Below are 14,333 nucleotides of genomic sequence, written 5' to 3'. Positions count from 1 at the left end.
GTTCTTCCTTTCCGCCACACCATTCCGCTCAGGAGTATGTGGAGTAGTAGTCTCCCTCTTAATGCCAGCATCAAGTATGCCTAAGTGAACCAACTGTAATATATCGGAGGTCTTGCTTAGGCTTGAGGGGAATGGTCCCCTTTTGAGCTTTCCTTTGGCACATCCCGAACATACACCTTTTTTTCTACTCGGAATTCGGGCATCCCTATCACCATTTGTCTTATACCGAGTAGAGCTTTATAATGAAGGTGGGAAAACTTCTGATGCCAAAGTTCGGATTAAAGAGATGTGTCATAAGACATGACAATTAGCGGACTTCCATCAACCTGATATAATGAATCAACACGAAACCAAAGAGTAAGGGCATCTTTAACATTATTTTTCCATATACGTACCTTGCCATCGCTGAAGGTTACCTTGTAGCCTTTGTCTTCCATTGCCGAGATGGACACTAGGTTCTTTTGAAGTCAGGTACATCCTGGAATTTCTAGCCTTCTTGAATGGTTGTCCTCTTCCTTGATTCCCAGCTCTTCCTCTTACCTTTGCTATTGAATTTGTCATTCCTTTGATTGCCATCAAAGGGATTTTGATCATCGTCCCAGTGTGAGTCCTTTCTATCAGGGCACTCCCTTGCATAGTGACCTATTTTATCGCAGATGTAACATCGTCCTTTTCTTCCACCCTTAGGTCCAGTTTTTCCTTTTGATTTAGTCCCGGAATTATTTCTTTTCTTAGCATGAGAAGAAAAGGCAGCAGGAGGACCTTTAGGCATGGGCATTTCTTGCTCTTCTACCCTTGTTTCTTCTTGAATGCATCTAGCCATTAATTCCTTGAAACCAGGAATTATATTATTGTTTAGAAGAATAGTTCTGAACACATACCATTCAGATGGTAATCCTCCAAGAGTCGTGAGTGCCATTTCTCTATCAGTAATAGTCTCCCCAATAGATAGGAAATCATTCTTGATCTCAATGATTCTTAAGTATACTTGCATACTCTCATCGTTACCCTTCTTGATTTCCCTCAGTTTATTTCTAAAAAACAAAACTTGATTTGCATCATTGACTTTAAATAAACTAAGCAGTCTATCGTAGATTTCCTTGGAGGTGTCCAGTTCAGAAATGTAGGCCACCAAGTGCTTGTCGATAGAGTCACGGATGATCTTCTTTGTTTTGACTTCTCTGTTTTTCCATTTCTTCCAGGCAGCAGCGGATGCATTTGATGGAGACTCAACAATATTGCCTCTTACATGGTCCAGCACTCCTTGATCTTCTAGGGTTAGATCGATAGACATCTTCCATCCGTGATAGTCAGCTTTCTCACAGAGCTTGTCTTCGGCAGGAAAGAGTGTTGAGGACCCCATAGTTCTTTTAGGATAGCCTTGCCAATCTTCTCTTCGGTGATTGCTCTTGCTCTTGCTTGGGCTTTGTCTTCACCTCAGCTTTGATACCATGTTAAGTTATGGTATGTTCTATGCTTATAACAGTTTACTTCTTTTTCTTATTATATTCCACAAATTAGCAATCACATGTACATAAAGTAAAGTGTAGATAGAACATTAAATGATCGACAGAAAACAAGCCAAGACAAGAGACACAAGATGTGGCGGCTAGCCAGGGACAAACCCCACAATGTGTGGGGAAACCCTTTGATCAAATCTTCTTTTATCTTCAATAATTCAGCAGAGAGAAATAGTACAATAAATCTGATTCATATCAGCAGTAACAAACCCTAGATCAGCAGCATCAGCATTAGCGGCTTCATTATCAAACTAGGGCAGATGATATCTCATAAACCGACTATCAGATCGGCTTGAGTCCACCACCAAAAGTTGCGACTTCCAGAGGAGGTTCAGATGAACCTACAACACAGTTCAGATGAGGAGATCTTCTAGTCCACACAAGTCAAACTTTACTTCTGCAATTGCAGCTTCAGTTTCGATAGCTTCCGGCTTCAAACTAGGGCAGTCGATATCTTGCAAATCGTCCGTCGGATTGACTTGATTCCACCACCAAAAGTTGCGGCTTTCAGAGGAGGTTCAGATGAACCTACAACACAGTTCAGATGAGGAGATCTTCTAGTCCACGTAGGTCAAACTTTACTTCTGCAGTTGCAGCTTCAGTTTCGGCAGCTTCCGACTTCAAACTAGGGCAGTCGATATCTTGCAAACCGTCCATCGGATTGACTTCATTCCACCACCAAAAGTTGCGGATTTCAGAGGAGGTTTAGATGAACCTACAGCGCAGTTCAGATGAGGAGATCTTCTAGTCCACACAAGTCAATCTTTACTTCTGTAGTTGCAGCTTCAGTTTCGGCAGCTTTCGGCTTCACATGTGTGAGAGAGAGACCCTTTTCTGCGCAGTAGAGAAGAGACTCTTTTCTGCGCAGTAAAAAGAGAGAGATGTGATGAGATGAGTGAGTCCAAATGAGGAAAAGTCTTCTTATATTTATACACAACGTTGGTGTTTGAATAGATGCAACTGTTAGGCTTCTGAGCCTACATGAGTTGTAAGTCGGCTTGATAATAATTCCATAATCAAAATAAATTCATATCTCCATGAATACTTATCAGAATCGGATGATCTTTATATCAATCCTACACCTCTCGACAAGAAGAATCTAATAAAAATATTATCAGCCATGAATAAGATGACCCACATGAAGTTTTGCCTTAGTTGCCAATTTTAACAACTTCCATCTACAAGAGCTAAAAAGGTAAGTGCAAACCCCAAACTCCCTTATTTTTTTGACCTTTTTTTTTAATTTTTCTCCTCCCTCTCCTACTCTTTCCCATTGTTTCTACTTGCTCATTTAATTGCAGGTTGTCCACCACCTCTATCCATATTCCAAGATGGTGTTCTTTTGGCTTCTATGTATCATTCCACTTTTGGTTTTAATAATGGCAAGCAGGAGTAGGAATAGAAGGGAAGAAGCACAAGAGGACAGTGGTCCCAATAAGAGTGACCCAATGTATGATGAGGAGGAAGGGGATGAAGTCGAACCTGAAGGGGAAACTGAAACACTAGAGGGAAAAGTTGCATTAACACCCTTGTGGAACTATGTGACCAAACTTGAAGGGGGAAAGGGTGGTGGAAGCTACATTTTTTTGTGCCCTCATGGTTATCATGGAGGAAAACCATTTAGTGGTTCATATACCCGTGTGAGGAGGCATCTTTGTGGGGTGATGGACAATGATGATAAAAAGGGTGTTGTGGGGATACAAATTTGCCCAAACATTTCATCTGAACAAAGAAGAAAATACATCCAAATAGAGGAGGTTGCACAACAAAAAATCAAGAAACAAAAAACTCATTCTGAATCAAGTGCAACCTCTAGATTTGGTAGCTCATCTCCTCACGGTACTTCTAGAAGCTCTGGAGGTAAATGAACAACAGGGAATTTCCTTAATGTTGCTGGGAGGGATGATGTGGATGGAAAGATAGTCTGATTTCTTTGTGCTTGCGGTGTACCATTCAATGTGCTTCGCTCTCCCTATTGGCATGAAATGGTAAAGGCCATCAATGAAGCCCCAAAAGGATACAAGTCCCCCAACTATGAGAAAGCTAGAATAGTGTTATTAGAAAGAGAAAAAGCAAAGGTTCAAAGAGCTTTGACACGTTTTACAAATGAGTGGGTAGATTGTGGGGTATCCATTGTATCAGATGGGTGGACAAATATTAGAAACCAACATTTGATAAATGTTCTTGGTGTTTCTGCTAGTGGTGCAGTATTTATTACATGTCATGACTCCTCCTCCGTCAGTGTATCTTCCCAAAACATCGCAGATCTCCTATTGCAATCAATCAAAGATGTTGGTCCGAATAATGTGGTTCAAGTGATCACAAATAATGCAGCAAATTGTAAGGCAACAAGAAAAATTGTTGAGCGTACTCATCCACACATCTTTTGGTCTGAATGCCTGGTTCACACATTGAACCTTTTGATGCATGCTATTGTGAAGCATAAAGAATGTGGGTGGATTAATGAGCTTTACAGGAGAGGGAAGCAACTCATTAAATTCATCACAGGGCATACAAAGGTAAACTACTTCTATGGCACTTACTCCAAGTTGCAGTTGCTTAAACTTGCAAAGACAAGATTTGCCAGTTATTACCTCACGTTTAGGTCGCTAGTGAAGGTGAGACAAGCTTTAACTAATATGGTGTGTGCTGAAACATGGGATGAAATTAACGCTGATAGAGATGGTGCTAATGCAGCCAAGGACACTATTCTTGACATGTACTTTTAGTCACGGGTTAAATATGTTTTGCAATTCACCAAACCAATTTATTACATGATCAAGTTTGGAGATTCAAATCGACCAATAATTGGGGAGGTGTATGAGCAAATGGATAGCATATTGGGGCAGATTAAAGACATTGTTGAGCCTAGAGATATCACCTTGTACAATTATATTCGTGCAGAGGTGGAAAACCGATGGGAAATGCTAAATGTTCCATTGCATGCATTAGCATGTGTTTTGACACCTAAATACTATCATCCATCATGGCTTTCAACACCAGCACCTGCGGAGGGAAGCAGGGGAAAGCCACACCAAGATCAAGAGGTTCACAAAAAAATATGATTGCATTAAGTAAATTAGTCCCTGATGAGGAGGAGGCTGCCATGGTACGGGGACAGTAGAGAAACTATACACTTAACACTGGTCCATTTGGGAGCATGCATGCAATTAGAGATCGAGAGACTTTTTCTTCTCTTGAGTGGTGGAACATGCATGGAGGGGCTACTCCACTTCTACAGACTTTGGCATTGCGGGTGCTATCACATGTGGTAAACACTTCTTCTGTAGAGAGGTGTTGGAGCTCTTATTCTTTCATCCACAGTGTTAAAAGGAACAGGTTGAGTTTAGACCAAGCAAAGAGCTTGGTTTATGTTCATTACAACTTGAGATTGTTGTCCCATTATTATGATGATGCAAAGACTAATAAAAACCTTAAGATTTTGGACAGGAATCCAGAGGAGCCCAATTTGGAGAATGGAGTGTTGCGATTAGAGCAATTAGAGGATGCTTTTATCCAGGTATGTCCATTGTAGTATGAATTTTCCTTATAAAGCATTTCTCTAATTCATGTTTTTAAATTTTTTTTGTTAACTAGCGTTTTTTTTGTATGAATTTTTTGAGTGATCCAGGATGATGATGATCGTGTTGAGATGCCACCCCCATCTGGTCCCTTGGTTCCTAGGTTCCATGGTTCAACACCAACAGTAGGGGGTTCGTCTTCATTAGTTTCAGTGCCACAACTTCCACAAGCACCATCTTCTTCATTGCCACCACGTGAAGGCCCACCGCCATGTTCTCTTCGTGGTGGAAGGAGGAGAGATTAGTAGATATATTCACAATTTACTACTTTTGTCATAGATTAATCATTAGACTTGTAGGTTTGTAAATTTGAACCTTTTTGTCTTGGTCGTGACCAAGTGACATATTTTGTAAACATTATTATTTGAATTTTGGACATGACAAATGTTGACAGTTGCTCACTTGCTAGATAAATCATATTATGCTCTATGTTTTACGTTTGATAATATGCTTAAATGTTTTATGTTTTATAATATGCTTAAAAATTTGATGTATGTTTGTAATTGCTAGAATATAGATGGTTGATGTTCGAATAATTAATCATTGATGTACATACTAGTAACTACAATGGAATCATGGATGCCATAACTATCATGATTTATGCAAAAATATGCATGTTTTCATGTCTTCTACAACTAATTTGGTATTTGAGATGTTTGTTTTGAGTATAAATGCAAAAAAATATAAATATATATATATATATAGCAGATGCTTCCCCAAACGCTTCGCTTCCTACATTTTTGGAAAATGATGCTTCCACGTCCCCGCTTCCAAAAAACATCCCCGATTCGTGCAACATTGTTCCAGGTCATGACCCAAGGCGTGGACAAGGGGAAGGTGCGTGCTAACCCTATGTGGACCCAGTGGAGGAATGTGGACCCAGGTGGGAGAAATGATGAATGGGGTAATAATGAATGGAAAACGGGTAATAAACGCGGATAAGGGAGCGGGACCATGCAAGCCAAAATCAGGGTTTCCCATGAAATACCATCCCTAGAGCCAAATGGTCAGTAAAAGAGATCCCACGGGACTAGAATCCAAGGTTAATACCTAAGAGGGTCTAGTGGACAAGAGCACCCATTCTTTCTACCAAAGCCCCCCATTAATCCATGCCCAAAAGTGCCAATGATAAGCAAACTACAATACTCAATTTCCAAATGACAAAGCATACCTTTAGGTTCGAGAGGCCCACCTTCAAACATACGATCATGGCAGATGTGCGAGGGACCACATGGCTAACTCAGGTGGCAAAGAAGTGGCATAATGAGCTAGTTGATGGCTGCAAGGGGTTGTTGGCTACCGGCTGAGGATCATCTTGGAGAAAAAAAAACTCCCAGGGATATTACCCACAAAATGGTGGGTAACAGGAAGCGTTTATTGCAGCAACTTTGTCAAACCTTCCATTTCTGCTTTTAAACCATCGTTCAAGCCTTCCATGTCCCTTTTTATTTTTGCTTCTAAACCATCCATCTTAACTTTCATCGCTTCCAACTCATTTTTTGTTGCTCTTTGTGAGAGCAAAAATTGTTGCACTTGTTCCTGTAATTTTGATATATCATGTTGCATTTTTCCTCTTCCTTATACATCATAGTAGAGCTTCCTGTGGGCTTAATGGGTGTATCATTCTTTGTGGGCTTAATGGTTGTATCATTCTTTTTTTACGAGTCATTTTGGAACAAAAAAATGATATCTATACTTTGTTATGCCCTTTGAATCACTTCAAACTGATTTTTCAAACAAAAGTTATGCAATTTTAAAAAATGCACACCTTTCTTGTTTTTAAGAGCTTGCTTTTGAGCTTTTTGTTATAGGCAGCCTTGCAACTAATGTATCTTTGCGATTTCAGCCTCCCAAGGTCTGATATTATGTCTTGAGGTAGCTCTCTATGTCTTCTTTCCAACCCCACAAGTTAGACCGAGATTGGATTCTTCAAGCTAAAGTTATGCCAAATCTTCCACGTTGCCCTGATTATGGACTGGTTCAGTAGAGCGGACTTGTACGGCATGCCACATGTCAATGTTTTAACCTTCGACCTTGAAACCCGTACCCAAAAAACTACAATTTGTGCACTTTCAATTACTTTTTACAGAATTCAAATCTGATTCTCGATGAGAAAGTTATGACGGTTTTCCCCGGGACACATGTTTGATACTGAATTTTGGAGCATACAAAAACCCTAACTTCCTTGGACCATACCTTTGAAAATATACTAAAACAAGGTTTGAAAGTTTAACCAGATATTCATCAAGATTTTGCCTCCAGGTGGTAAAAAGTTCACGGTCTAAAGCTTCACAGAAAAGAAAAGAAAACGTTATAGCAAAAATGCCACGATGACCGGTTTAAAGTAAGCATAACCCTAGGATCAAGAGATCTGATACCAAATGTTATGTATCCAGATCAAAATAATGTAGAAACATAATAAGAAAAAAAGACCAACGACTTGATAATAAGCCACTTCGAGGGGGCAACCTCCTTTTACATCACATAAATGAACAATTATTGGATGATTCAAATGACAAGACCTACTTAGTATATATAGGAGTTTAAAGGGTCAAAATATAATTAGGGCCTACATAACAATAATAAGATAAGAACACAACAATAACAATAGTGGGCTTCTATGAGGTACAACAATAACAATATAGGGGCTATACTAGTATTATAGGGACCTAAAATATATGATGAAATCTTAAGTTTAAACAAATTGAAACCAGAGAGATGTTGCTAGTAGCATAGCATAGATTTATCTCCTTGACATGCATTGTCCAAATATGTCATTTTTACTTCAAAATTTTCAAATTCAACTAAGAAGCTTCAATAAAAATACTCACTGGCCACCCATACAAAACTATGCTTATTGCCTATCCAACACATCCCACCATGCATTAATTCAACTGCAAATACTGAAAGTCAAGCTTGCACAAGTTTGCTCACATCACTTTTAATCCCTGTCAACATGTGTTGCAGGTCTTATGCCAAACATCCTTGAATTGATAAATTATATCAGTTACTGATGTTAGCATAAGTACTACGCTATTTTAAAGCATACAAAACCTTACTCAAATGCAAAAGAATGACCATATACAAATGTCTATGGAAACATTTATGTCGTCGTAAAAATGCCTTTATTCTCTCTTTAGTACCCTGTTCATTTTTAGTTCCACGAATAATTTGATTTTGAAGAATGCACACTATTCCAATTTTATATTTCTTATAATCTAGTTTATCTTTACCATATTCAATTGCCCTTGCCACTTTTGATTTTGACTTCACTGTTGGAATATTTTGGCATTCAATTTCTTTTCTATCACTTTTAAGTTGTCACTTTCAAATTTGGTATCAGAATACTCAATATCACCCGAAGACACAAAATAGTTTTTCTCCTGACAAGGAACTTCTCTATTCCAGTAAATGGTACTGGATCGATACTAACTTTGAAAACAGATATATCTTTTCAGTTCAAATTTTCTTTTCATTTCATCAAAAAAAATTACAAAATTATAACAAGAATTTAAACCATTATCACAATTACATAATCTCTTCATTTTGCTTTCATATGTTCACAGTCCACATGCTATAAGCCTCTTATTTTCCCTCTTGCTCTCCAGATTTCAGTCTCAGTTATTAAAGTCAGAGAAAATCTTACAAAGAGAGTTTTAATTGGGAGTATAAATGTCGGTTCACATAAGTACAATGTTTAGAAATTCAAAATGGTACAAAGATAGCACATTAGAATTCAGCACAAGTGTCCAAAAATATAAGACAAGAGAACAGCAAACTGACAAAGAAAACAAAACAAATCCTGTGAGAGATGCAATTGTACAGCCAAACCATGGCTGCAAAGCAAAATCTGAGAAAGAAGGAAAGGGCTGACTTCCAAAAGGAACTCTAACTCATTATGGATATGGTTGATAGCGGCTTCCAAATGTATATTTAATTTTTCATCCCGGCCAGAGGCTCCTATTGTGTGGAATTTCGCTCAGTATAGACTGTATATTTATCAGGACATTCTGAGTCACAAATGCAGCCAGCTTTGCAGGATAAGATATTAAGGAGGTTACCCAAAAATGAATGAGCTTTCAAATAAAAACCGTACATTTTTGGTGTTCAGCTCCATTGTTGGAATGGATGGATTCATGCAAACACAAGCAGTTAGTCACAGAAAAAAATAGGGGTGTAAACAACGACTATCAAAGGAACAATTTGAAAGGTGATGCCATTTTGTAGTAAAACAGCCATACGCAATCAAATGGGAAGTGACAATGCGGATAGGCTTAAAGTCAAAAGAAAAAGAAACCACTCGAACAAAGAAACAGGGAGAGGTTAAATAAATAGGTAGCACATGCCAGAGTCTTACCATCGGATATTAAGATTAAATTTTTAAAATAAGAAAGTTTAGAAAGAGATAGCATCCAATGTACCTCGGGGATGCCTGCTTTTGGACAAAAGAATCTCGAAATGAAATCAAATTCAGTATCCGGATCTGCAACTGATGTTACAATGAGACCTCCCCGCCCTTCAAACTCTAACATCTTCCCAAAGTCTGGTTTCAATTGTTTCACATCATTGGCACTTGGAACCTCGACCTTCAATGCCATCAAAACACTAGACGAAGTCAATTTGCATGGTAAAGGGTGGCTCTTTTGCTAAATTATGATGTAAATTTTGACAATACTGATTTTCTATGTAATCAAATAGTCCTTCCTAGAAATATGAAACTTTACTTATTCCAGCTTCAATGAAAATCAGTGTAATTTATGTATTATGTGTAATAAGAAACGCCGAGGGTAAATTCTAAAATCCAATTACCAAGTAATCACCCAAGCTGTTTAGTCCTGCCCAAACAATTTGAACATTTCCTAGTACATCTGACAATTTTTCAACTTCAGAAGACTGGCATTTAGAAGCTGTGACCAATGGAAAGTCAAGTTCAACAACGCCAGTTCCAGGTGGCAGTTTACAGTTTTCCACCCCTTCTGCAGATGGCTCACCATATCCTCTGATTTTTTTTGCCTTTAAAACTCCTGATCTTGTGTGAAAAACAATAACGTCATCCTCAACTATTCCAGCTGTAAATAAAAGATGGGCGGCCGCTAGTGTAGCATGTCCACATAGATCGACCTACACGAGGAACCAGAAAAAACACGACATAGAAAATAAGGTTTCCGCCATTTAAGATTAGGAAAAAAAATTCAAGCAACCAAAAACAGGTATTATGTGTGCATATTTTCGGTCTAAATAAATCTTCAGGTAAAAAAAAGAAACATTAACTCTACACAAAGCTACGGGAAGCCTTGCATTATCCATACGGGTTATAACCATACCAACATCTTTTCAGTTCGATGTTTTTTCTTGCTGCAACTCTAATCAACTTGGCATTTCAATATTTCCCGGTATTTATAAAGTGGCAACAACATTTATATATGACATTAGCGTTAGAAAATCAGAGATGTGCAGTCCCATAACATGTTATGGACAGAAGCAATAAACAACAAAAAGGAACAGACATTCAAACAACAGAATAAACACAGATATTAGGAGAAAAATGAGACGGATTGTCTCAAATCAATACACCCTACAACTCTTTTCAGTTTCATGTTTTTTCTTGCTGCAGCTCTAATCAACTTGGAATTTCAAAGTTTCCAGGTATTTAGAAAGTAGCAACAACATTTATATACGACACTAGCGTTAAGAAATCGGGGATATGCACTCCCATAACATATTATGGACAGAGGAAATAAACAACAAAAAAGAACAGAATTTCAAACAACAGACTAAACACACATGTCAGGAGGAAAATGAGACAGATTGTATCAAATCTATACACCCTACAGTAGATTCAAATAAAGAAATCTGCTGATAAGAAGATCCCTATCTCACCTCTTCTTCCATCTAATGGGCCTAATGGTTAAGAGTATGTGTTTCCTCCTAATAAGTCACAAGCTCAAAACCAGCCTCGGGTAGAGTATGTATGCTTTTATAGACTTAGCAGTCAAAACACTGCACAGAAGTGGGTCTCTTATCCCACAAGGAAAACAACTAATACACCAATTTGGTGTCTGGCTTGGTGGTGATCTTAAACTTGGTTGTGACCTTAAAATTAAATAATAATAATAATAAATACAATGTACCACGTTCCCTTTTATAAACTTCCAAGGGAACTTCCTATGGTTCTATGTTAATTATGTTGGAGTATAACGCTCCATTACAACGTTCAATGTAATAAAGTCATGTGACTTTCAATTTTTATTGCATTAGAGATTCTAGTAATAAATCGTTATTAAGTCTTCATGTTTGTTTAGTTATAAGCTAGTTATAGGAGTAACCTACTGACGTTTGTTTAGTTACAAGGGAGGATCTCTATCTCACTCCATTATCTATATTTCTAAATGCATTTGCTATGCTTCTATCAAAATTATGCTCAAGTATAACACTCCAATACAATGTTCAATATAATAGTCATGTGACTTTTAATAACAATGCTATTGTGTTAGGAATTTTAGTAACAAATTGTTATTATGTTTTAATGTTTGTTTAATTATAAAATGGCTATGTGAGTAGTTTACTATATGGTATATAAAAGAAAAACATGCCAACGTATTTGATGGCTCTTCCGATAATAAAATATTTCTTTCATATATTTCTAATTTCCTTCTTGTTCTTAAAAATGTTGATGGCCAAAATGTAACATGGTATCTAAAGGGTTTGAATATAGAGGTAAGCTTCTCTGAACAATAAAACTGAGAACAGCAAAATCTAATTCAAGGCTACATTAAGGATTAGAGAGGGTTTAACCACCTCAAACCTAGTCAATTTTTTTAACAAACTTGCCCTTCTACCAAGATTATTTCAGCGGCATATCCTTAACAATCCTTGCAAAAACCCTAATTATCCATGAAAATAATAAAAAGACAAAAATAAATAAAAAACACTCATACTGAACCCATCCTTTGTTCAATAAGTGCTTACAGGGGAACTCCTAATGAAATTCTCTATTTATATGCTTCCATCCTTTATACACCCTAAAGCGGCTTTAGTCCTTTTAAGATTCAGAAAGGAGAAAACCATATTTAATCCCTAAATCCAATATTTGAAGCATACCTCAACTTGGGGTGTAAACCATCTGAGGTCAAACTCATTCTTCGGTTCTGAAGAAGCCAAATTTCTCTTGACTGCTTTGAAAGACTTTCCACTGCCATCCACCACCAGTAGCGCTTTCTCCCCCTCTAAACTCACCTTCTTCGAGGAGGGCCATCTCTTCACCAAGAAAGCTGTCTCTGAAAGATTGAACTGTCTTGCAACTAGCTGCATCCAGGACGATCCTCTCACATACGGAAGATAACACACAGCTGCTGGGTTCCCGCCAAATGGATTCTCAGTGAAGGCATTAATCTGTAAAGTTTGACAAAATCAAGCCAGGAATGTTGATACTGGACTAAGGGAAGATGCTATGGCATCAACCTTGAAACTTCATCTTAAAATCAGCCTATATCTTAGTAAAACTTCTAGTATGGCTATAATGCTTTGTAAATTATTTATATACCAAAATTGATGGGATTATTACCCTTGTTACGTGTGAAAGATTATTCACAACACAAATGGTTACCATTATTCACAACACACACAGTCGGTATTATGAACAGTCTATATGTTTGTTATGCACCCAACGGACATAGTTACCATTATGAACAGTCTATATGTCACAATTGTTGTTATGCAGGCGAGATTATTCACAAAATTAATTAGAATTGGAAAGGGAGTAATGATCAAAATAACTAGTTTACCTGCCCATAATCGATTTTTGCATATAGCTCATCTGCTAAGTTGTACTTTTCAACTGCAACGTCCATATCTTCCTCTGTGATTCGTCGAACTGCTTCTTTCAGGACTTCCATGTTGGACTCTTTCGCTGTCAATGGGGATGCTTCTTCTGCGGCTTCCTCCTCCTCCTCCTCCTCCTCCTCCTCCTCCTCCTCCTCCTCTTCCTCTTCCTGCTGTTGGACTGGTGAGACGGCAGCTGAGAATTGATCTCCATCCACCCGCTGAGATGAAGCGGAGACTCTCACTGGAACCATTCTCCTCCCCTGGTGTTTTATAGCGACAGCAACCGTCAGGGGACGATGGGGATTCTGAAATAGCAGTCTACGACTTCTTCCATAGTTGTGAGCGGTAATGTAGGAGGGGTTAAGAGGAGATAAACAAATGATGTTCTGCGAGGAGGCTTCCGATACATTAAAAATGGCTGATTTCAATACTCCTCCAGATATGGCCATTGTCGATGAAAACGTTATTGGCAGATATGAAGCACACACCACTAGAAGAGTCAGTTCTATATAATTGGAAATACACGCAGCTTACTGCCCTTGAAGTCCTATGAAAATCTGCCCTCTCTGAAATTAATCATTTCGTTTCAGGTGCAAACCCACCAGATCCCCTATATACTCGACTCGATCCCGAATCCTCCCCTCCATTTTTATTTTTCCAGATTCTCAATGCTGACCGAACTTCTAATGCTGATGATAAGAACAATCACATGGCGAAACAACACCTTGAACTTTTTGTCTCACCTCTCATGCTGGACGGGAACGCTCGCAGTTCGCTCACCAAGATCTTGAACTTTTTGCCTCACCTCTCATGCTGGACGGGAACGCTCGCAGTTCGCTCACCAAGATCTTCCCTTTCAATTCGTCGGAAGGAAACTCATATTCCAAAGCGTGACTGGTTATCGGTGTTAGCCCAGAACTTAACCACTTGTCCTACTCGGGGTAGGAGAAAAATTTCAGCACCCGGGTTATATCTACAAGCTAAATAAGTTAAAGATGGAACCTAAAGTTGTACAGTGATGTGTGGTTTGACGGTAAGTCACATGGGCGAAGCCCGGGGAGACCGAAGTTCAAATCTCATTGAGTACATTGACCTGCTGTGGTGGCGGCTAGAGGGGCGGACCCCCCTCCCCCAGCGGGTCTGCTCTTGCTAAAATCATAGGTTATTGGTATACCCGACTTGCAGGTGGTTGGTTATGCTCTTGGTGTTATAGTGGCAGCTATGAGGTTTGATCCTGGGTCTCCCGTGGATTAAACTTGATAGTTACTGATTCACCATGTGTTAAAAAAAAAAAATGGAACCTAAAGTTACTAGGACAAATTAAGAGATTGAGGCCGCGTAATCTTTTGCTTTATTGGAATTATAAGAACAAATGAATTTAATTAATTTTATACACGTTTCAATTCCA

At 38.5% G+C, this 14,333-nt stretch overlaps 1 protein-coding gene across 2 annotated transcripts in view; it reads right to left on the bottom strand.

The window, feature by feature from the left end:
* Positions 1-13,873, bottom strand: part of LOC149168861 (uncharacterized) — a 62,836-nt gene extending 48,963 nt beyond the window's left edge. Inside the window, exons 1-5 of one of the 2 annotated variants that reach the window (XM_089428453.1) lie at positions 13,731-13,868; positions 12,886-13,668; positions 12,203-12,493; positions 9,911-10,222; positions 9,523-9,687 (exon numbers count right to left, since the gene is read on the bottom strand). In XM_089428453.1, the coding sequence (XP_089284579.1) occupies positions 9,523-9,687; positions 9,911-10,222; positions 12,203-12,493; positions 12,886-13,374 (1,257 nt within the window). In that variant the 5' untranslated portion in view covers positions 13,375-13,668; positions 13,731-13,868. Of the gene's footprint in view, positions 1-9,522; positions 9,688-9,910; positions 10,223-12,202; positions 12,494-12,885 lie in introns of both variants that reach the window. The other variant, XM_089428452.1, reaches the window with a different exon arrangement.
* Between the last annotated feature and the right edge of the window lie 460 nt (positions 13,874-14,333).

This window comes from Pinus tabuliformis, chromosome 4_2 (assembly GCF_031772625.1).
Source record: "Pinus tabuliformis cultivar Carrire ecotype Pingquan chromosome 4_2, CPIR1, whole genome shotgun sequence".
In the NCBI taxonomy this organism is placed as follows: Eukaryota; Viridiplantae; Streptophyta; class Pinopsida; order Pinales; family Pinaceae; genus Pinus; species Pinus tabuliformis.
Note: the sequence above shows the minus strand (reverse complement) of the source record. Positions and strands in the feature narration are given on the sequence as shown.